Source organism: Centrocercus urophasianus, unplaced genomic scaffold (assembly GCF_019232065.1).
Source record: "Centrocercus urophasianus isolate 14NV4802_14NV808 unplaced genomic scaffold, USGS_Curo_1.0 seq_20, whole genome shotgun sequence".
In the NCBI taxonomy this organism is placed as follows: Eukaryota; Metazoa; Chordata; class Aves; order Galliformes; family Phasianidae; genus Centrocercus; species Centrocercus urophasianus.
In genome coordinates this window covers 182,972-199,261 of record NW_024884756.1, presented here as the reverse complement: position 1 = coordinate 199,261, position 16,290 = coordinate 182,972, and the positions used below count along the sequence as shown (strand labels likewise).

Sequence of the window (16,290 nt, the reverse complement as noted above, 5' to 3'; positions counted from 1 at the left end):
AATTTCTCAGTTTAAGAGCTTGAGTTGTTGACACATTTCGAGAAGAAAAAGGAAATTGGAAAGCTTGGAACAAATAATCTTCTTAAAAGAGAATACGTCATGGCGTTTATCCTGGTAGTTGTGTCAAATTAGATGTGTCGCTTGAATAGATTTGCTTTAAAATAAATTACTGCTTTTACTTATCACTGATAAAACCTGATTAAAATAACTAATAATAACTGCATAACTCGTGTTTGTTTAGTTGAAAGTTTTTTGGTTTATTTGTATTTATTTATTTGAATAACTAACTTGTGCTGTATTTCCTTATATTCCTGTATGTTATAATTTCAGGATTTCTAGTGCTAGTCTAACTAAATTGCCCCCAGAACAGCAATGTTTGAGAAAGCCCCTCTTGGTTAGGATGTCAGCTGTTCAGTACCAGACATCTGTCATCACCAGATTCAGAGCACAGAATTCATGTTTTGTGCTGCTGGAGCAGCTTTGCCACATGCATTTTCTGCCGGGGCCTCTCCTACCTGACAACTGTAAAAATTGTAGAGGTTGTTTACAACTTACCTCAGTTAGCAGTAGGACTAACAATGCTGTGTGAAGGTCTGTCAGTCACGATATCTTACTCAGAACACCAGGAGCAACCTATCTGCAAATAAATGGGCAGTATTTACAGAGACTAGTGGTTTGTCATTGTCTTATAAAAAGAGTTAATCATAAGAATAATTTGTTTCAAACTGGATTCACTGTTTTTGAAAATAATAGTAAAAATAAACATTGCACGTTGTTATATGACAATGGCGTTGAATAACTCTACTGTAAAACATTTTTACCCATATATTTAGCATACAATGAAGAAAGTTGTTGGGTTTTTTTTGTTCTTTGTTTTTTGTTTTTTACAACATTTACAAACAAAAAGCATCCTCCTAGTCTGTTGAAAATGGTCTCTAACAGAGGAACAACGACAGCATTAGCTCATCCATGCAGGATAAGTCATTGTAGCACTCTGTAACCACGTAAATGTCCTATAAATTCACTGAGAGATACAGTCAGCCTTCTGTTCTGCTTTTGATGTCAGCAAGTATGCTGGTCCCCACGACATGGGAGTCAGGAATTCAGTTAAATGTCTTCAAGATTTCTTATCTTCCGCTGCACGCTCCAAAGTGCAGCATGAGAGCTCTTGGCTGGTGAATTGCAGCATTACAATTGGCAGAAGGAGACAACTGATTGGAAGGAAATTACATGTACTTGTCCACTAGTGAATTTCTCTTCATGTGTTTGTTTTTTGTTTTTGTTTTTGTTTTTGTTTTTTCCCCTTCTTTTAACCCTCTTAATAAACAAATAACTTCTAAGACTGAAATTATAAAAAGTATAACCTGTGGAACCAGGGCACAGGAGTTTATTGTCTCCAATATTTCCAGGTGTGTCTGTTTGGTTCCTTCTCTAGTGTGTTTTAGAAAATAGTAATTAAAATCAAGGCATAAAGTATCAAAATCAATAAAAGACATCATAGAAGTGTAGTCCTGGTTTGGAGCTCACCATCTAATCCATTCCTGTATCTGGAGAGGGATCTGATCCACCTGCAGTGTTCATCACAACTGCTTTTGTATATTGTTTATAAACATATTCGAATTTTTTTGCTTGTTTTCAACAGGTTTTCATTTTCCTCATTAAGCCAAATGTTTCTTGCTTAGTCTTTTCAGGCAGTAAAAAAAATTGACTCTGTCCTTAATATTCTTTCATTTACATCGCTCACTGCCTCCATCTCATCATTTAATTAGTAAATTAAACAATGCCCATTCTTCAAAGTCTTTCTCAGATCTTGTATTCTGTAAATCTACCATTGCTACCACTTTTTCCCCTGGAGTTCTTTTCCCTCTGATGCTGCTGTGCCTAAAATTAGACACAGTGACCTCAAACTATGACTTCAGCACTGCTAAACAGAGCAGAATAATTACCTCCTGTGAGATGCACATAATACTCCTGTTAATATTTTTCAGAATTAAATTTGTCTAGTTTTGCTTTTTTTGGATCTTCTTTTCTGATCCCTAGTTCACAATGCACAGTAACTACAGAAACACCTTTTGTACAAGATCCTTTTGTGTGTGGCTGGCAGGCTGCTGGCAAGTCATCAGCAGGTTGAAGGTGTCCCTGTAGTAGAGATCCCACTGTGACCAGAGCATCCGTAAGTTCTAAAAAGCATTTTTTAGCAGACATTAGATTTTCTCTGGGACACTGTCACGTTGAGCAAAGGTTTCTCTTTCTGTCCTCTAACAGTCATCTCTGTTACTTAACACTCTCACTAAATTTTTAATTAAATACTTCAACAGGGCTGTTTTTGTCAGCCTTTCTTGTTACCCTCTATTGCTATTGCAGTGAAGGGTTTAGAAACTTAACTTCTACGGGATACTTAAAGAAACAATTGGTGGTAAACATCTGCTCAAAATTCCTCAGTGATTAGAAAAGTTACTGTAAAGCCCCATCTGGGCAGGAAGCAACAGTTACTACAGCATCAGTGATGACTAATAGCAGGCTTGTTGCTATTGTGCTTGTCTGCAGACACCAACTCAGCTCTTACTTTGCAACATCACCGCCTGAATACTGCAGCCAACTCTGGTCACTGAGTTACAGAAGAAATCATGAAATAGGAAAGTACAAAGAGAACTCACTAGGAAAAACATGAGGCATACAAACAGACAGATAAACTAAATCTGATGGAAAGTGTAGCTGTTGAATAACCTTCTGTGAGTGGCTGATAGTGGAGTTCAAGAGATAGATATAAGAATCCTCCTTGTGGGCACTACTGCTATGCCCTCCCAGCCTCATTCTCTTGACTTGTGAAATCAAAGAAGGAAAATTTGCCATTTGAGGAAGAAGGGAATAGATTCTCTAGCTTAGAGAAGTGACATCTGAGCAGGCACGTGATGATTCAGGAATATAAGCCTCAAGCTGTAAGCATAAAGTGCATGGAGAACGGTAATAAACTATGTTGTATACAAAAAATTTTGGAAATTTAGATTTAAAACAATCTAAATCTAAACCTTTTCTTTGTTTCTTTCTTTGCCTAGGTAAACTTCTATGCTTAAAACCTTTATTTGCATAACAAGGCCCATGCTAAAGTTAAGTTACCTAGGCAACTCCTTATCAAAGATTGTTGCAGATGCCAAGAGGATAAAGGGATAAAAAACATGAATTAAAGTACAAAAAACATGCTCAGATTTTTTTTCTATAAGCCACAGACTGCTGGCAGGTGAGAGTTTTCTGTTCTGCCTCATTGCTCTTAGCTGCACAAGTGAACCAAATCAAGCTGATCCCCACATCTAGCAAGGTGCAGCTATATTTGAAACCTCCACGTCACAGTTGTTATAATCTCACCAGTGTCTATCTGCCTGTGTACTTTTAAGGACAGATTGTACACACATGCTGTGTGGGTCACAGCTGGAGGAGATGATCTCTGCTGCTCCCACATAGCCAAGTAGAATTGTCTGTCTGCCCCTTCAGCTGCCTGCAGGGGCTCAGCTGTGGCTTTGCCATGGCCTTTGAATAAGGATGGGGTTGTAACTTTGCTTTCCTAGAAGCAGAGAAGAGAATCTGTAATTTGGTTTCTTTCCCATGCCTTAGCATTGGTTTTATTGCTGTTGGTGATAAATGTTGCTTTGCTTTTCATGCTGGAAGGAGAAGGCACCCCAGAGACTGCTCAGGAGATGGTAATCCAAAGGATGTCACAACACAACCACTTTGCTGTTTTACTCACCCTATGATCAGTTCCAGCTATTCTCATTAACTCATTTTTAAAATTTTTAGATTACTATCTGGTCATGAAAATCTAGATGAAGGACCATGTCAAAGTGAATGGACCCTTAATAGTCCAATAGGTATTGTCAAGATGTATCAATCAGTCAGATCATAATCTGACCTTTGGCATTGGGTTACATTAAATATGTATGTATCCAAAGGTTTTGTCTTTTTTTCCCCCCATCTCCTAGTGTGCTGGGCATTTGCTTCACAGAGGGTAAACAAGTACCTGCACCTGGAGATTAAATTGTTTATGCTGTGGATTGGCATTACAAACTTAGCAACCAAAGTGCAGGAACTAATCTGAAAGGTATGTAGAAGACCACACTAACAACACAGAGGCTTAGAGACACTGCCAGTGAGAGGCTAGCAACCATTACTATAGCAAACCATTAGCAAATACTCAAGCTGACCACAGTTATGTGGCCATCACAACCTGCAGCACAAAAACACATTGAGAGAAATAGCAACAAGATCTGTGTCTTTGTTATGGTGGCACACATCTATATGAATTTTTACCTGACAGTGAAATTGAAGCATTTATTTTCTTCTTTCATTTCTCACAGTCTTGGATTTTGAGTTTTACTGTTGGTGGTTTGTTTTGTTTCATTTATTATTTGTTTGGTTTTTATTTTGCTAATAAAATTCTTCTATGAAGATTTAGAGTGGAGTGGAAGAAAGGAGCACTAAGAACTTATCTACATTTGCTTAGCTATTTAATATGCTCATGCCTGCCTACTCTTTCAAAAGACTACTACAATGACAGATCCTTCAGTGTTGGATCGTGTGGCCCAGCTAAAATTCAAACTCCTAGAAAAGGTAAGTTAATAATTCTACAGTGATCACCTTTGCTCTGCTCTTTTTACTACAGGCATTTAAGTATAAACACTGTGTCTTAATCATATTTTTACTGTGAAACAAAAAGGACCTGCAGCCAGCTGAGAACCTTGTTCAGCATGCAAGCTGAGGCAGAGCAAGTTGCATTTGTAGAAATGATTGTTTAATGTACAATTAAAATTTAAAATAGGCTTTCCAAAGTGGAGTAGTTTGTCTTAGATGTGGCAGTAATTTGAGGACAAAGCTTTCACTAGTAGGGAAGTAGGTAGAACTCAGGAGCCAAAAGTGTGCTTGTGCTAAGGAAAAGCTCTTCAATTCATAGATCAGGTGGGCACAAAGTCCATCTGGTCCCTAAAGATCAGAAAGTTGAACATAACAGCATGACTGTTTGGGAAAGAGACTGGCCCAAGCGAGCCAGAGAGAGTGGCTGGGTTCAACCAAATGTCCAGGTCCATCAAGCAAGCTTATAAAACTAAGGAAGGTCCAAAGCCAAGATAGAAGGCATCTGCAAGTTGGAATCAGAGCTCCTGAAACCCATGGCTAGTCATAAGCTTGGCACTGCATGAACTGGAGACCAGTATTTATTCGGTATAGCTTAGACAGGATCTGAAGACCTAGAGCTGAGATTCTAAGGACACCCCAGCATGTGGGCAGAAGATGTGAATGGAAGTTCCAGGTGAGGCTGGTTTAAGACTCCTAGTGCACTGAATACCCAGAACTCTGGAATCAAGCTCTCCATATGCTTTAGCTCTCTACCCTACAAAGTAAGTGATGCATAAGTCTCCTGATTCACTGTGCTATCAGTTCTCATGTCTGAGATGGCCAGACCAGCAGGAAGTATGATTACTCTTTTGCTGAGAGTAAATTTATAGTGAGACTGTAGCAGAAATGCTACATCATGGCTTGAAACAGTAATCAAGCACCTGGTTGCAAGGCAGGGCCAGCCCATGGTAGCTCAGGTGCATGTAATATGCCTGAGTGGCCAGAAGGGGAAGAGCCAGGAGCCACCCATTCCCACACCTCATTAAAGGGTTGGCAGTGGAGGTGAGGGTATCTCTCTAGATATCTCCATACACCTGAGGTCTTCTGGAGGTAAGCAGCTTTTTTTCCACCTTATTTCTCTGTCTGCTGCTGTTACGTTTGAGTAAATCTTCACTTTCTGCAGCTTGGAATTTTGTTGCTCTGCTGTTGTTGTTGCACTTACCATTGTGTTTCATGAGACTGTAGTTCTGCGGGGTTTTTTACTTCCTACAGGCCTTGCTAGCTGTGACTTAGTAGAAGTGTCCCTTATTTCCACTTGTGATTTATTTTCTCTATCCCAATCTCACTTGAATTGTTGTGAGCTTTTCTGCCTAACTCACAGTTGGTTTTCTGTGTGTTTTTTTTTCTATTAGAGACTAGAAAATGAACAGAAGAACCTAGAGAAGATGGAGTCACCTCTTCCTACAGCAAGTAAGAGAGAAGCGTTTGTTCTGGTTACCACCTTGAAATGGAAAGGGCTTAGGGATGCTTTCAGTCATGAGTTCCTTGATAGATCACACTGGGTGATTCTGTATTCTCTCTAAAAGCTACTATGGGCCTCTGGCTCTGAGTGCTTTGAGGCCAGGAGTCTCAGTAGTTGGAATTTACTCTGTCTCAGCTTCTGTGATAGGGACACTTTTTGGTGGATGAGAAGAATGAGCCACAGTGAAATCAGTGCTGTCTTTGCTTGGCCCAGGCATCTAAATCTGTATGTAGCCCTGGGGATCAGAAGTTACAAATGTAAGTTTCAGTGAAGTGTGAACAACAGTGATGATCTGTATATGAATGTCAGTCCTAACCAAGATGGTACATTTTAGAGGAATTAATCTCATAATGTAAGTGTTATAGTAATCTTATCCTTGCGATCCTTTAAGAATATAATGTTTTTTTCCTCCTTTAGGCAACAGACGTGAGGATATGCTTCAAAGTGCTTTGAAGAAAAGGAAAAATCTCCTGCAGGAGCTTAAGGTAAAAACAGTACTTGTCAAGTGTGACTGTGTAAAGTGTCTGGTTTAACATAATGAGCATAAGAGTAGAATTTGAAGGGTGGAATCTCATGCTGTTTTAAGCAAGCACTGAGAATTTTCTGTGAGAAGTGTGGTTTTCACTAGAGAGATGAGGAGAGGCTGGTGGGAAGCTGAACAGGACTCCCTCTATGTCAGCACATAGTGCATTGATTCTATTTGTTGTAAGCTGCTATATCATAAACTCTCTGGATTCCAAAATGCAATCAAAGGACTCTTTAATGTTGCCAAAATAGGAACAACTATTACTTAAAATCGTATGTAGAGAGGATCAAGTATTAATGAAATATTTTACTAGAATTTGTTCTTCACTTTTTTCTACTCTCCCTTGTACTGAAAATTGTATACCCTCAAGATATGCAGGAAGAAACACTTTGTTTTCACTTGTTCCAGCTCTGACATTCCTTCATGCAGCATTCACTTGTGGTTTGCCTGTTACGCAGCAGTTTCTGCAGGAGTGTTGTAGGTAGAAAAGCTGTACTCTGCTGCAGACTCCCAGAGGTTTGGCCTATTTAATCTAATGAATGCAACAACACTGCCAGCCTTTCTGTGACCAGATTTTCTTCAAAGAAATTACCTGATTTTGCAGGAGCAGCACCTTCTGGAGGAGCTGTTACAGCCTTCTGCACCAGCTGGGGGACAGTATAGGAACTACAGTGCTGGTCTCCCACGCATCTACCAGATACCTTTTCCAGCATCTCGAGCTGAAACACCAAGGATTATCCAACAGGCGGTAAGGATCGTCGCTCCTAGGAAACACTGGACAAATCCTGCACTGACTTCTCCATTTTCTTTTCTTATCCAGATGCCTCCTCAGCCTGCCATGATCATCCAGCAGCTCCCACAGCCACCCCCACTGATAGCACAGATCCCCACTGCCCAACCCTTTGCACATCCTCGCTCTGGAAGCATTAAAGAAGGTACCATTCACTAGGACTAGCTGTCAGGTCCCGCTACCAGAAATACCCAGAAAAGGTACCAGCTGATACTCAGAAAAGGTGCCGCTGCAAAGGAAAGAGGTCAGGGGGAGACCTTTTCCAAGCATTCAAGTCAGTGATGTGCTCTGTCACTACCAGGACTGTGGGAATTGCACTCTGCAAAAATAGAGATCAGTTCTCAGAAGTTTTTGGACAAACTCTTCTTGCTAAAACAAATGAAATGGCACGATAAACTTGGCAAAGCAAAGTTGAGCTGTCAGAAAACCTGAGGGAATTAAAAGCTGCTCAATCCAAGGCATTGAGTGTACCAAGGTGAAACTCATGTAAATGGATGATTCTAAAATTCACAAATAGGCTTTTAAAATCCATTTTTTATTCTTTTTGTCCCACCTTAACCTGCTGTTCAATTTCCTTAGCAGTGTAGACTTAAAAGTGCTGAGTTTGGGGGGAAAAAAAGCAGAACAACTGACAGTGTTTCAAGTGTAGTGCAGTGCCAAGAATGAGAGGTTTTTTTTTCTAAACATAGATGCTACTGTGAAATGATACCTGAACAAAAACTTGGGTTGACTTCCCTGGCTCATCCCTCTGTCAAAGGCTTTCTTCTATCACAAAGAAAAATCCAGTTACTGAAGTGCTATGTTTCTCAACTATTTCTTAGCTTAAATGGCTGGATTTATTCAAATAGTAGTTTATTTTTGTAAATGAACCAGTCCAAACACATGCATGACTTTTCTGAAGTCGATACATTTAAAATATCTTTGGTGTGATTAAAAAGATTTCCTTTGCTTTTCTTCCTCTCCTCCCCCCCACTTAAAATACAAAGGATTTCGGGCTGGAGCACCTCCCCTATGAGGACAGGCTGAGGGAGTTGGGCTTGTTCAGCCTGGAGAAGAGAAGGCTGCGGGGTGACCTCATTGCAGCCTATCAATACCTGAAGGGAACCTACACCCACGAGGGGAGTAAACTCTTCAAAAGGGCTGACAACAGCAGGACTAGGGGAAATGGATCGAAGTTGAAGGAGGGAAGATTTAGGTTGGATGTTAGGGGGAAGTTCTATACAAGGAGAGTGGTTAGGCCCTGGAACGGGCTGCCCAGGGAGGTTGTGGATGCCCCGTCCTTGGATGTGTTTAAGGCCAGGTTGGACGGGGTCCTGGGCAACCTGATCTGAATGTGTGTGTTTGGTGGCCCTGCTAGGCAGGGGGGTTGGAACTACATGATCCTTGAGGTCCCTTCCAACCCGGGTGATTCTGTGATTCTGTGAAAGGATGCGTACTGTGTAACTAATTATGATCCAGTGTTATGTTGAGAGTCCACTGCATGTGCATCACATCCACTTAAGGTGGCACTGCAATATTGTGTAAAGCTGAGGAAGCCTCCAATGTGGGCAACAATGATCTTGAACCAAAGCTGTGGAGAGTGCCACATGGCTCCAGTCCATGCTGGAACAAGTGAGAGTTTCAGTACACAGCTGTTTTCTAGCCTGCCAGTGACTGTATCTACAGGGATGGGCTGGCAATGGAACTAAAGAAGATACTCCTCAACAGCAGCTTGCTTGTGAAGGGTGGGGGGATGGGAGATCTGGTGTGGATGGTCTTATTCATAGACATTAATTTTGCACCATCTGGGCACGTAACGCTAATGTTGCCATGTGTTGTTTTCAGCTACTGTGTCTCAGCTGCATTCATGAATTTGCACCTTAGAGAGCAGTTCCCACTGAGATACCCCTGTTGCTAATAAAGCTCTTACTTTCTTCCTTTGGGTGGCTTCTTCCCAGATATGGTGGAGATGATGCTGATGCAGAATGCACAGATGCATCAGATCATCATGCAGAACATGATGCTGAAGTCTCTCCCACCGATGACATTTGCACAGCCTGCCAGACCCAGCTACCCACTGCTTCAGCACACACAGCAGGTAGTGTTACTGTATCCAAAGGGCATCTTTGCTCATGTGGGGCAATAGTCATCCTGGACTATGTGAGGACTGGGAAAAAAAAAATTCTGCTGCCCATGGTTTCCTGCAGATTTCACATAGGTCCTTACATGTTGCTAAGCAGAACTGCAACAGAAAATGTTTCCCACACCAGTGCAAACTGGATTCAGTCTGGCTCTGGAATGCATGTACTAACAGACATAGAAGAGGCCTACAATGAGCATCTGCTGCTGCACTTGGGAGCCTAACTCCTGCTGACTATTGCTGAAACATCTGGTACAGCATCTGTAATGGTGTCCCCAGGTGTCTTCAAAACCCCAGTAATTCACCTCTAGTCAGCACGTAGCTGTATGGCTCAATTTCTGCCTGCTCACTGCGGGCAACAGGGGAATACTTGCTACAAATCCTGTAAGTAGTGAAATTGGACCTGGTGGTTCAAAACCAGCTGGAGCTGAAGCTCAAATTTTTGTGGTCATACTTGATTGGCTCTAGCCATTGTCTCACTGTAAATTGGGCATACCCAACCTGCAGTCTGGGCACGCATTCATTGCTCAGCAACAAGTGAACCATCGTTAAGCTGCTGACACAGCAGTGATAGAAACCAGGGAGAGCAGTGCTATGCAGCGTTGACTCAAGTGATGGCGAATAATTTTATGCATTTTGATACATTGGCTAAACCCAGGGCTTGGAACAGCGAAGAGTGTGCAGCTATGCTTGCCATTTTGATAAAGGAATTAGAGAACAGGCTTTAAAAGAATTGCAGAAAAGGATTCATCTATTTACGTTTGCAACTCCATTTTCAGTCAATACGAGTACATTACCTAGAAATTTTTGGAAGGGAAGTGTAGAGCTGCAATCAAATGTTCGACTGAAAAATCTGATTGTGTCTTCTTACCAAACTTTCATAACCCCTATTTTACCAGAGAGAAATATCCTTTGCTTCACAATCACAACTTGTTCATGTCATGACATGACACGATGTGCACTATTATTGTCAAGGATGGAGTACAGGAAGAGTAATAGTTCATAAAAAAATCTCGGATGAGCACCTTGAGGCCTCACTAAGAATTGCAGTAATTTACATCAAACCAGAGTGATGCATTAGTTTCACAAAAACAAGGCCAAATATCCCACTAGTTCTGCTTTTGTTGCTCTCTTTAAAAAAAAAAAAAAAGAAGATAGTTTAATTTTTAATATTTTTCTTAAAATATTTTGTTGCTTATATATTAACAATATTGGATGTATTACAAAAGCTACTCTGAAAGCAGTGCCTCCTGTTTTATGATGTTGGCCTATGATGTCAGAGGTGAATGTTGGCAGTATGGGAGAAGAGACTCAGCCTTCCGCTAGTATCCTGTCACTGTTGTTACCATGTGACAGATAGCAGCAAGGTGGCACTCTGACGGAATGGTGTCTGTCATGGAAGTACATCTGACATTGAATTCCTCCATGTGCAAAAAATGGCACCCATTGACGTTCATCAACACTTGCTGAAGGTTTATGGAAACCAAACACCGGATGTGAGCACAGTGAGGGTGGTGGGTAGTATGCTTCAGCAGTGGCAATAGTGGGTCACCTCTGCTGGTACAGATTTCTATGAGCGCAGCACACAGGTTCTTGTTCATCGCTGGAGAAAATGAATAGCTAATGATGGTGACCATGTTGAAGAAGTGTCTTATAGCTGAGAATTTGTCCTATCAAAGAGTGTTATTGTGCTCTTTGTGTCTGTTGTAATTTCTGTGGAAATAAATAGGAGGCATTACTTTTAGAGAAGCGTATATGTGGCCCAAGACAATTCCTGTTTGCTCAATGCAGACCAGACAAGCCAAAAGGTTGGATGCCCACGCTGTCAATCGATGACTAGCAAAGTCAAGAAGGACAGGTTTTATAGATATTTGTATTGAAATCCTCCTAGGGTTTTTTCCAAAACAAACCAAGTACTTATCAAACGATAGGTAATTTTGAACATATCCTTAGCTGCACAGTTCCTACGCTATTTTTAGCAGGATGCTGTCTAGCTCCTTAGTCATCTTAAATGCTTTGGAAAAATGTATTTCTGCTCTCTACTCTGAAGCATTTACTATCAAAGCAGCAAGGATTGTTCGTCTTTAGGGACTGGGGATATCTCTTGTCTTGAAAAATCTTCCCTTATACTTTTTCAGCCTCTCCGTTTTCAAGCTGACCGTGACTTTTCCCGATGTTGTAAGAGAGATTTCTGTTCTTTTTCTTGGAAAACCAAGGTAGTGAGATAGTAAGAAAGCAACTCCCATACTTCTGCAGTAGTTGCCCAGTTCGTTCACACCTTTCTTACCTGCTATATGCAAGGGCAATAAATAGCTTAAAAGCCCCTGTGGCCCACATTAAACTGTGGGGTGAAATACAATCTTCCATAATCCATCCCTGTGACCTGTGCAACTGGGAGCTGACAGCTTTTGCACCTGTTGAGACCAAATGTCTGCCTGAGATGGAAAGCCTTTGGCAGCAGCTGCTTGCTCTCCTGCTTCAGGGTACTGACATCCTGGGGGCCAGCACCATCACAGCCAGCATGCAAGTGATAGATTTGCTATGGAAATGGAAGGCAGCTTTGGGATTTCCTCAGAAGCGTCAGAACTGTGCTGAGCATCACCTCAGATGAAAGGGAGGCAGCAGAGAGACAGAGCATGTCCCTACAGTCTCCAGCATCCTTCCTAGGGCCACCAAAACCCCTTTGCTTATCTCCATCAAGGACCTGCAGCTCACTGCTCCTGTGGCTGTGAAAGCAGATCGTCCCTGGCTGTCTGCAGTGCATCACCACCACCACTACTCTCCCCCAGGGCTGGCCCTCCGTGCCATGCCTGCTGGGCTCCCAGTGCCAGGTGAGGGACTGCCGCCTGCATCCTCATCCCAGCGTTGGACCAGCAGCGTGCTCCCAGCTATGCAGATGTAAGTTGTTGGATTGCTGTGGCATGAACTGTTCAGCCTACTGAGTGGGGGCTGCCTACTCTTTGTATTCAGACTGACATTCCCCATGGGATTTGTATTCTTACAACACTGCTGAGATCCTCAAGTGGAGGTGAGTAGATTGCTCCTCCTAAGACTCACTTGCCTGAGCCTTCCCTGCACCTGGAATCTTGTCCTGAGCTATTTTCTAGTGCAAGTAAATGACACCACGGCCTGGTGCTTGAATGAGCACATGAGCAGACCCACTGCTCAGTGACCCACAGCCTACTAATGCCAAGGTGTTGTGGCTTAACTGGATCTGAGCAAAGAGCACAGTGTTCTTGCAATCTATGTCATGAGGAGACAGCAAAAAAGGCATGGAAGCAGCAGTATTAGGAAGTTCTCACATGCTGAAGCTGGGACTTTCTTCAAAGGCACTGTGTAGAGCATGACTGGGTGGCTGGGGACTTTGGGACAAGGAAACACTGCTTTTATGTCTGTGCTCCATCTTTTCCAAAGGCTTAGTGAGCAGAAGGAAAGGATAGAAACACATCTTCTGGCATGGGGAACCTACTGCCATGAGTATCTGTATGGCCCTCTTTAGCATGTGATTTGGACTCCTGAAAAGATTCTTTACTGAATGGAATTGCAGGGGCTATACATTTCTACCCCTTCCTCTTTTACATGCTTTTGTAACCTCTGCTCATAATGAGCTCTTGGCTCCTTCCAGTATCAGTGCAATGAGCTGTTGCTTAGCTGTTTGCAGAAATCAGTAAAATCATCTCATCACAGCTTTTAAGCTGCCTTTTTCCTCTTCATCATGAATTATAAGATCCTACACATCTTTTTTGTTTTTATACAGCTGTGACAAGCGTGTGTGTTGGCTATTACCAAACACAAGGTCATTTTTCTTATTGCAGGTGGCCCACCTACTGACAGCATGTGTTCCTCTGAAGGTGGACAATTGCATCGCTGAGTTCAACCTGCTTTTGAGCTGTTCCTAAATAATCTGATGGTCTGTGCATCTGCAAATCATCCATACAGTAAATGAGCATAGAAAGACTGGAGATCGACAGAACAAATGTACCACATGCCTGTAGTCTTCTCACCCCTTTCTGCCAGTGCAGCTGCTTCCTCTCATATGCCAAACCCAGAGCAACAGCAGCACCTCTCTTTTGCCTCTTTCGAAAGAACCAAGACATCTTGTCCCAAAGAGCCTCACAGTGGCACTGGGACGTGAAATAAATATAACACTAGTATTGTCTAAACTATTGCAAATGAGTATGGCTCACCTTCAGGACTGAGTCCCTTCCATGTGTACTTTGGAGAAATGCTCCTTTGCAGCCTTCACGGGGGCTAATGCAGACTAACCCAGACTTCATGAATGGAGCTCAGTTGCCAAAACTCATCAACCAAAGTGTTCCTCCTGTATTGGGCTTGCATGGCAAGGTTTTGGTAGCAGGAGGGCTGTAGAGTGATCTTTGAGAAGAGCCCAAGAGCATGTCATTTTTTGGTAAAAGGCAGCACTCTGCCCTAATTGCTTTACATGGGCTGACAGGGATTGTAGTATTTGAATAAATAATTTTCAGTAGGGAAAAGAAGAAAAAAAGTAGCTCCTGCAGTCATCGCATGTGATCATCTCAGTGGAACATCACTACCCTAATATCTGCAATATTCTGCCCCAGAAAGTCTCTCTCAGTCTCTTCTGAGCCTCATATTCATGATGCTACCCAAGTTTTTCTTTTCAAAGAGCTGTTGGAGGGTGGCTTCAGCAGCCTGAACTTGTGTATATTTCTGTATTTCTCAATCTTTCTCTTGCATTATCAGAGTTTCTCCTTGGGGGAAAAAAATGAAAAATAATTTAAAAAAAGATTCCCAAGGTCCTTCCTTGAATATTGGCATGTTTTTGTTTGTTTGTTTGTTTGTTTTCCTAAGGAACATAAATCACACTTTTTCCTTTTTTATTTTTCCTATTAATTTGCAGTTGCTAAGCATTAAAACCCATGCCATCCTATTCTTTTGATTTTGTTTTAGAACTCAGGAGACCCAAGTTGTAACTAAGTGATGAGCAACATCTTTCCATCAGCAGCCTCATTATGTTTAATAGAGAAAGAAAAACCATGAATTAGTAGCACCTTCTCAATGTCTTCCCACGTTCACCTGTTTTTAAACTGGGGTTTTCTACTGTAGGAATGAGGAGGTTGATAACCCCAAATGCTGCCATGGTTGATGAAATATTCTTCCAAACTAAAAAGAACATATTTTTATGTATAAATTTTTTCCTCAAAATTTTCCTCAGTCTAAAGCAAGTCTGAGAAAGATATTTGGAATTATTTGTCTACCCAGGACAAAGCATATTGCACTGGGCAAATATAATTCCTGACAGGTGAGGTTTAGTCCCATTTGCCAAGAATTGTTTTCAGTAAGTAAGCAGACAAGTGTGACAGAAAGGAGCTGATCAGTACCATCTTGGAAGAAAAACTTTCAACCTGTATCAGTGCTCAGAGTCTCCACTGCACTTGGGGCTCTTGGTGAGAGGTCAGTCCAGCTGTGGACATTCCGGAAAAACATATGTTTGGCAACATTTCCCAAGTCCCTCATTTTCTGTCCTCCATGCATTTACTGGGGGTAAATTACCCCATCATCATTAACGAAGACGTTACAGAGGACCAGATCCAGTATTCACCCCCTAGCGTACTCCACTCGCTACTGGCCTCTCCCGACAGGAAGAATCGAAGTTGCAAACCATTGCTAAGGCTGCTTGTGCAGCCCTGGTCTAGCTGCCTAAAAGGGCAGTTTTACAAGACCAGCTTCAGCAACATGACTGTACATTGTGTTATCCTCAGGAGTCCAAGAGTTAACTGGTATATCTTTAAGGGTTGTTATTAAAATGGCAAGCCACAGTAGTGGAGCAATCTGGAAAGCTTACGGGACAAGAGCACTAAGAGCAATATTTCCACATAACTGCCACTGCTGGAAGTTAATGATGTCTGTGCTCTGAAAACAATTAACAAATAATTTTACTGCTGTTTACTATGCAAAACTTACTTCACATTCTACCCTCTCCCCCCTGTTGTGACCATTTGCTGCATGAAGGCCCTGTGAGATGAAAAAAGGACTCAAAAACAGAGAACGGTGATTTAAGTTTGGCACTGGGAGAGCTCTGAAGCATGCAGGAGTGATAGCGTGTTGAAACAGGTCATCTACAGGGTTGTACGAGGTACACTGCATGGGAGCTGGAGGTCAAGCAGACACAGGGCTGAGGGAGAGCTGATCTTGCCTTGGGCAGGCTTTTTAGGTCCCTCTTGTCAGGTGGGTATGTGTTAGTCAATTAGCTTGCATGGGTCAAATAACTGTAGTATACATCAGAAAAATCCTACAGAGCATCTTCCGTGGCAGCAAGTTTACATGCAGTGCCAGTGGAATTTAACACCCCTGATCAGCCCCACCTGGGCCCCTCCCAGTGCTGGAGTTTGAGGGTGGGCAGCAATCCCTTTAAAGGGCCTGTGACTCTTTCATGATATTGACTCTATAATACGGAATTATAGCATGGCTTGGGTTGAAAGAGACTTCAGAGATCATCTATTTCCAATGCCATTGCCATGGGCTGGCATTGGAACTAGAAAACTGTACGCAGTACTGCAGAAGGTACCTTACGAGGGCAGAGTAGAGATGGACAATCACTTCCCTTACCCTGCTATATCCTTCTATTGATGCAGCCAGGAAATACTGGCCTTCCAGGCTGCAGAGCACGCTGCTGGCTCATATACAAGTTAGAATCATAGAATCACAGAATCACGAGGTTGGAAATGATCTCTAAGATCATCTAGTCCAAC

The 16,290-nt window shown here is 42.1% G+C and overlaps 1 protein-coding gene across 3 annotated transcripts; it reads left to right on the top strand.

The window, feature by feature from the left end:
• Positions 1–4,415: 4,415 nt before the first annotated feature.
• Positions 4,416–14,263, top strand: CUNH21orf58 (chromosome unknown C21orf58 homolog). 3 transcript variants are annotated; one of them, XM_042822472.1, is made up of 8 exons: positions 4,416–4,602; positions 6,015–6,072; positions 6,542–6,609; positions 7,255–7,398; positions 7,471–7,585; positions 9,378–9,517; positions 12,261–12,457; positions 13,375–14,263. In XM_042822472.1, exons 1-8 carry the CDS (start codon positions 4,543–4,545, stop codon positions 13,388–13,390), a joined length of 798 nt encoding a protein of 265 aa, XP_042678406.1. In that variant the 5' UTR covers positions 4,416–4,542; the 3' UTR covers positions 13,391–14,263. The 3 variants fall into 3 exon arrangements, with proteins under 3 accessions (XP_042678406.1, XP_042678405.1, XP_042678407.1); XM_042822471.1 differs by having other exon boundaries at positions 7,255–7,585; XM_042822473.1 differs by lacking the exon at positions 4,416–4,602 and adding an exon at positions 4,776–5,296 and having other exon boundaries at positions 7,255–7,585.
• Positions 14,264–16,290: the final 2,027 nt, after the last annotated feature.